At 42.5% G+C, this 7,455-nt stretch overlaps 1 protein-coding gene across 2 annotated transcripts; it reads right to left on the bottom strand.

Annotated features, from left to right (window-relative positions):
• Positions 1-78: 78 nt before the first annotated feature.
• traf6 (TNF receptor-associated factor 6) lies at positions 79-7,354 on the bottom strand. Of its 2 annotated transcripts, none has more exons than XM_070970250.1 (8): positions 7,297-7,354; positions 5,650-5,972; positions 5,229-5,379; positions 4,079-4,237; positions 3,875-3,946; positions 3,551-3,628; positions 3,093-3,416; positions 79-2,188 (listed from the first exon to the last, which is right to left on the bottom strand). In XM_070970250.1, exons 2-8 carry the CDS (start codon positions 5,970-5,972, stop codon positions 1,592-1,594), a joined length of 1,704 nt encoding a protein of 567 aa, XP_070826351.1. In that variant the 5' UTR covers positions 7,297-7,354; the 3' UTR covers positions 79-1,591. The 2 variants fall into 2 exon arrangements, with proteins under 2 accessions (XP_070826351.1, XP_070826360.1); XM_070970259.1 differs by having other exon boundaries at positions 7,198-7,340.
• Positions 7,355-7,455: the final 101 nt, after the last annotated feature.

The following is a 7,455-nucleotide window of genomic DNA, read 5'->3' as shown; positions in this document are numbered from 1 at the left end:
CAGGTTCCGTCATTGCAGCAAAAGGTAGAGCACATTCTCAGATTAGTCATCTATGAATGGAAGAAAATAACAGAAATCAAACTAAGTTGATTTTTTTTAATGTATGGTCCAAGTCAGTCAAGACATTGCAGTACATGTTAAACACGACAGGCTGTAAGTTTAGGAGTCCTTGGCTTTAATTTAAGGCTATTTTCATCAGTATTGGCTCATATGATATGATCCAATGGCAACCCACATCAATCATTGTTTACACAGTCTCACTCTCACTCACTTTGAATGTTACAGATAAAGAAACAAGACTAAAACAATACAATAATTACACTGTGTAAAGGCTGAACGTGCACCATATGGTTTTTACTCTTGACATATTTCTTCTAGGTCACATTAGGTAGGAACTGGAGTGAAAGTCACCATAAATTCTATTAAAAAGCAGTAGTGACAAATCTGTAGAGCTGTAACGTGGGTGTAACAGTGCTGATGAAACAGAAAATCCTCCAAGCTGAACAGAGTTTTTGGCTGAGCGATGCTCAAAGAACAGTACAGTCAGAAGTAGTGGATGAGTTTGGAGAGCATGTGAATGTGAGTTTTGCTTTTCCTTTGCCTTATAGTGACTTCACTTAAAAGGTACCCTGTGGAGTTTTTCCTGTAAACATGTTTACAGTCAGAATAAACAGCATGAGTCCTTGAAGTCGAACAAATGAGTTGAATGCATTTCCTGCCTCACTTGCAAAGGAGAATATTTTAAAACTTGCATTGTTTTCAAATATCCAGAAATGTATCAGCTAGAAGTCTTTACCTTTTGCTGGAGGCTGCTCGCCATGTTACCGCCAACAGATATCCTGTGTTTTGTTTGATGGACCAGACCAGACTTGTTTTTTAGCTCTGCTGCTTCACCTTCTCCAGTTGACATGACACTCTTCTGCATATTGTTTCACCCAAAGATAGATTAAAGTGTGGACTGTAAACTGTGGACATTACACAACAAAAATGTAACACTGCACACGGCTTAATTTCACCTGTTTGCCTGTTTTGCACTATTCATTTTGGTTACTACCCTCTGCAGTGCTTGAGCATGTGTATCATGTGACCCACATGCATGCTAGAAGAGAATAAAGATGACGATGGCAATCTGCCCATCAGAAAACAATGCTCCATAGTGGTGAAAAACTCCACAAGGTATCTTTAGCATTAAGCTCCATCTCCAACAACCAGACCAAGAGAGCAAAGTCTAGTAGTAATATTCAGTCTGCAGGCATCAAGTGCACATCAGAAAGTGGTGATGATGAACTGATATTGATTATTTACACATTTTGAACTTATAAGGCTTTCTGCATATGGGTACCGTGTGTGAGTTCATACATGTCAAAGTTAATTAAAAGTGGTTGTACTGTGTATATTTATTCTAACAAGAATGACATTGAACATTTTACACCTGGGAAAGAAATAAATACTGCCATACTTGCAGTGTCCAGATTTTCACTGGGAACATGAATTTTCCTCCTCCTGATGTCCATCAATTAAAACGAGCTGTACTATATGTACTGTACTGTCATCTTGGAACGATGACGATCCAGTAGGTATGAGTTTGACTTTAGTCCCTTGAAACTGAGGCCTCAGGTCCTCTAGGCTGCACTGTTGGTGTCTCACGGTGAATCATATTGTCAAAGCGTGGTGTCACCTCACAGCGGATAAGTAGAGTATCATCTTTAACAAAGGCTCTCTGACTCAGCTGATGCAGGTGCAGAAAGGTGACGTAGCCAAATCCTTTGGGGTTGCGCTGGTTGGTGGGCTTCTGGAAGGCCTGCAGGTCTGGTTTAGTCTCCATCACTTCCACATGGTGCTGACCCTCGGGGCCCTGGTCTAGGATGGCAAGGCGGATGGTGCCCTGGAACGGCCAGGTCAGCTGCCCATCAAAAGCTCCTTGCATGGTGTGGACAAAAAGGGAGATATAGTTGGAGCAACGCGGGGCATTGGGGGTCTGCAGGTGTAAGCGCAGGCACAGCTTGTAGCCTGGACGTCCTGTGTAGAAGCCAGGGCTGTGCTCCACCACTGGCAGGCCTGCTTCTTGATTCCTCAGGTGGACAGAGAAACCTCTGAGGCGCCAGATAAAGATACCGTGACACTCCAGCTCCTTCACCGTCTCCTCCAATACTGACACTCTCCGCCTGAGCTCTGCAAGCTGGCCAGCCTGTGGAAGACAGGACAGTCGTTTCAAATGACAAAGGCTTACATTGTGTTTACACAGAGGGTGTAGTATGAGCAGCATGTTAGCAGAGCAGCAACAGCAACAGCTTTCATGCTCCATCTGTGTCTACACAGGCTGTGTTCAGGCACTGCACTGATTGTAGGCCAACCGCATTTAAGCAGTGCTCAGAGCACAACACATAATCGCTGTCGCTACAGGTTTAAAACAGAAGAAAGTTGACTTGAAGTGTGAGAAATAGCTGCACTGATTAAAACAGAATGGATCTGTTACGTCGGATATGCCTGAGAAGGATGAAAAATGCCTCCTGTGTAGACACACTGCTGAAGAATGGAATGATACGACATAAAATGTGCTCCAAGAGGTAAAACAATGGGCCGCCAAAACCATCAGGAAAAGAGGAAATGGAGACAGAACTTTTGCTTTCCAGAAAAATAAATATACCTCAATCAACTGATGAAGACATGGCTAAAAGTTTTTTTTTTTTTTTTACTAGAGCTGTATCCTTCTACACCGCAAGAGTTAAATCTTTTCTTCTCCATATTCACATTTCGCCCGAAATGACTCAAGTACACACAAAACTCCACAAAAAAAGTATTCCTTTATGTGCAACCATTGAGACACCAACTACCACACAAGTGTGTCTTTGTCCTTTAAAAGTTACTAATTAGCTCAGCATTAAATCACTAATTGGTCAAGAAAATTACCAGTGTGCTGGACTTTGAAATCAAATACTGTCTGAAAAATAGAAAATAGATCAAACACTGGCAGGGACATACAGCCAGGACAGATTCATTACAAAGACATCAATCCTAATCCGAGATTCTGTGAGTACGCAGACAAACCACATGCGCATGTTTGTACTTCAAAGCTCACCGACATCCTTTACCTGTGTTTCCTTTAAGATGATGAGCTCACGCAGCTGGTGATCCTGCTTCACCAATCTTCCATCCATCTCTCTGAGCCTCTGCATCTCCTCATTAGGCTGACAAGGGGCGCAGTTGCTACTGCAGCTCGCAGCTCCTCTGGGTCTGCTACAGGCTGATCCTGATGCTGCGGCTCCTTGATCCTCAGGGGAAACTGACGGTCCTAGCGTCCACAGGGATTTGGGTGTGGTGCCATTGAGGCTAAGGCCACGCAGGAACTCGGCCATGTAGCGCATATGCATCTGTGTGAACTCCTGCATGTGCTGAGCCAGGTTGTGGCGCTGCATCTGCAGAGGCACAGTTTTTCTTTGTTATGTCGGGTCTGCAGGGCCGATGGGACTAATAGCTGTGCAACAAACCAACTTCTGATGGATTATGCTGTCAACTGTGTATAGAAGAAACTTTGCATCTGATCACCTACCCTTTCCTTACATCCAAAGATGCTAAAGTTACAGGCGATGGGTGCTTTTGGGCAATCTGTATCACAATGAGACTCCATCTGAAACAACAACATGATCGTCTTAGCAACATTCATGTTTATTTATTAAAATCAGTATTCAAACAAGTATTTGAAGCCCACATCAGCTGTGGCGGGCTGTGACTGGGTGTGGAATGGTTCTCCATTGTTTTAGCAAAAGAGAAGTTCACGCTGACAGAAGTTATTTTAAATACATAACAATTCACAACTGTGAAAACATTTTGATTTACCTGAGGCCTTTTTCATGGCAGGCACTATGTCACTCACCTGGTCTCTGATGAGATCCATCTCACAGTACTGGCACGTCACACTGGCAAAGGGACACTGCTGTTCATGGAGCTAAAGAAGCAAAGAAAACCAGACTGTAAGGAGACTAATCCTCAGTGATGCACAATGCAGCTGTGTGATTTTCCTATGAGAATTATTCTGGAAAAAGCAGTGGGAGCAATTACATAAGGTAGACAACATCACCTCTTTCTCCTCATAAACAAAGCTTGCCACACAATCTGGACACGACACAGGTCTCCTTTGGCACTCAGCAGTCGTGTGCTCCTCTAGGTGGCTCTTTCTCACAGACTGCTGGCATTGTGGACACGGCACAGTGGCAAACTCACAACTTGCCAAATGATTCTGCAACAGTATATTGAAACAATGCAGTTAGTTTCATTCTGTAGCAGGACAGCAGTGGTTCACATTTAACAATTCCATCCCTCACACCAGAGGAAGATGTCAGTCATGACTTGACACCTAATACATTTTTTAAGACAAAACAAGGACACATAGTGTGACAGCGCCCTTAATCCCTCGTTATTCCTTAGTGCAGGGGTTCCCAAACTTTTCCATGCCATGGCCCCCCAAGCAACATTAGCTTCTGGCCGGGGACCCCCTTTGCAAACCCACCGACAATGCTACAAAATATGTAAAGAAACATCAACTTTTAGAATGATTTTCTTACTTTTATTCACTATTCAATAATTATTACATTTGTTTAGCATAAGAATATTAACGAACATGTTTCCAACACTGTATTATATTCCCACTGAATAATTAACTTTTTAACAAACTGTTGACAGACAAGAACAGAACAAAAGAAATCAAACCTCTCTCAATTGTGTGTGTGTTCACTATTCAATAATTATTGCATTTGTTTAGCATAAGAATATTATTAACTAACATGTTTTGCTTTTTTTCCTTAACCTCACTCCAATTTTCTGAGGCCCCCCTAGCGCCCCCTGGTGGCACCAGCCCCCACTTTGAAAACCACTGCCTTAGTGGACAGCAGTGAGTTCACAAGATGTTTTGCATCAACAGGGATCCTTAACAAACAGTCTCTTTAGGTCAAGTGGAGCTATCAGCATTTCAACATGTGTGCATTTGTCCCTGATCACTAAACTTAAACCTTCCTTATGGTCTCTTGATTGGGAGGCAGCAGTCTGAGAAACAGTCAGAAGGAAGAGACTGTGCTGACTATGGTGGTGTTGAAGTCAGTTTTAAAGTCAGATATAAACAACATTTAAATCTTATTATAGTTTCTGGGTTTTTAAGTTAAGTTTTCTGCTTCCGTGTTCTTGATTGAGCTGCAGCCAAACTCAGAGATGTCCGTCACTTTTAAAACTCTCACCTCTAAATGACGGAGCTCCATTTTCTCAGCACAGCCAGAGTTTGGACAGCGAACAGTTAGCGAAAGAATCTCTCGTTTGGCAAAGTTATCAGGAAACAGCTGGTCCTCTGACAGCACTTCATTGTCCACAGGGCACCGCTGTCCTGTATCACTGTTTTACAAGAGGAAGAACAGCAAATATTTAGGCTCAGCATTAAGATCCTCAGGCTCTGCATGGTGCTTTTCATTTGAGCAGTGAAAATATTGCATCATTCAGACACTTTCTGTATCTCCACTACATTTATTTTTAATTACTACTCAGTAATTTGACAGATTGTGATGTTAAAAATAAATAATGAACAGCTCTTCAAGAGAAGCTGGTGTTCACAAATGCATTAAAGTCTTGAGTTAGTATTCAGTGTTCAGTTGCACAATAGCATACCGAATGGACTTCTCAATGCAGTTCTTGCAGAAACGGTGACCACAGGGAGTTTGAATGGCATTCCTCAAAGCCATGAGGCAGATAGGGCACTCATATTTACTCTCTAGGGGAGGGTCAAACTCCACATCATAGCCCTGGATGGGTGAAGCTTGTAAGCTGGAGGAGGTGCTGCTGATGAGGGTGCCAGGGCTCTCTGAGGGGCTGAGAAGGGATTCCCGTTCCTTTTCCAGCATTGCCAAGGCACAGCCAGACAGCTCTCCACCAACAGCTCCTTCATAGCTGTCCTCCCCCAAACTGCCCTTGTTACTGTCAAAGCAAGCCATCTGTGGAGAGTGTAAGGGTGTAAGTGTCAAAATGAAGAAATCAATAAAGCAGTATTTTGTACGTAAATATTCATTATTTTCCAAATTGGCATTGGCGATTATTTCCTCTCTTAAAGTGGGAGGTCAATACTTGATCAGTACTGAAGAAAGCTCAGCAGAGACTTTTTATTAAAGACAGCTGAGAAGGTTTTCCATACGGCAGGATGGTGTCGTGCCGGCATCGAGCCATAACTGCGTGGCACGACAACACCAAACGTCAGAGACACAGCAGGACTAAGTTGTGTGAACATCATTAAAAAATGACAGGCCAGCTGCAGCCACACCTCGCTGAAGTCTCCAGCATTAGGCTACAGAAAAGGAGACGCAGGATTTTACAGCTTTCTTAACATCCTCCCTTCAACTAGCACACATGTACCATATGGTGCAAAAAGCATTCCTATGGGAATACTAACAATTACTGTCAGACTAATCAGTCGATTAGTTTTTCCAATAATTGCTTCATCAGTTGGTCTATAAATTGTCAGAAAATGGTAAATAAAATGTCCATCATAACTTCACAAAGTGTATGGTAATCTTCAAATTAGGACAATTTTTGTTTGAAAAATGACTAAGTAGCTGTCAATCAGCTAATCCATCATACGAGTGTCTTATTAATAGTTTTTAGGCATTGCGGTTTCATTGTTTGACTTTGACTTTGGTTTCTGTTTTGTTTAATTTCTATGTGAGGTCACCAAAGATGACTCCTACCAACTAAATAGCAACACAAACCCTCATCTTGAACCCTCATTTTCAGTTGAATCATATTCTTCTGGCCATGGCACCTCTTTATATGAATATGTCGTGGGTTCAGTAAGTTAACCATGTGCATCTGTATGAAACCACATCTATTACTCATGCTGTGACTTCAGACTGTTAAATGTAAAGTGGGGGTGTCGACAACTGTAAAATGAGGTGAAGCTACACTTATATGGGAAGTAACGTTATTACCGTCATTATCGTTTGTTGTCATAACTAACATGACTCAACAATGTCCTAACCAAAGTGGCACCTTAGCGAGCACTGACACTCCGTCGCAAATTATTTCAAAGCAGTTAATATAGAACTAATTCCCTGCATACAATAAAACTTGCTAATGTCACTTCATGGACCACTCATGCCCCTGGATGCGGAACTTCAACTTTGTAACCTGGCTGTACTAAAAAGCGATTGAAAGAAAGATACAGACCAAAACAGCAGGCAGCGAACACACGTCCTCATCAACAACAGCGGCAATGAAGCAGTACTATTTCTATGAAAGTGGGTATTAGTCTTGTATTGCACCCACCTTTGCCCTGAAAACGTCTGGAACTTTTGGTTTCTACAGAATTTCCTGTTTTTTTTTTTTTTTCAAACGTCATCAAAACGATTGTTGGGTTATTGCCTGGTGCAGACGCGAGCGCCGCCGCCTGGCCGGAGGCTGGTAGCAGTTGCCACAGTGCAAATT

The sequence above is a fragment of the Chaetodon trifascialis genome, chromosome 1 (assembly GCF_039877785.1).
Source record: "Chaetodon trifascialis isolate fChaTrf1 chromosome 1, fChaTrf1.hap1, whole genome shotgun sequence".
Taxonomy (NCBI): Eukaryota; Metazoa; Chordata; class Actinopteri; order Chaetodontiformes; family Chaetodontidae; genus Chaetodon; species Chaetodon trifascialis.
The sequence above is the reverse complement of the archived record's forward strand: the minus strand, read 5'-3'. Positions and strand labels throughout refer to the sequence as shown.

Coding starts and splice junctions, on each gene's coding strand:
- traf6 (XM_070970250.1), bottom strand. CDS start 5,972: ATGGCTTGCTTTGACAGTAACAAGGGCAGTTTGGGGGAGGACAGCTAT. Junction 5,380..5,649: donor TGCATTGAGAAGTCCATTCG/GTATGCTATTGT, acceptor CTTGTAAAACAG/TGATACAGGACAGCGGTGCC. Junction 3,417..3,550: donor TCTTTGGATGTAAGGAAAGG/GTAGGTGATCAG, acceptor GTGCCTCTGCAG/ATGCAGCGCCACAACCTGGC.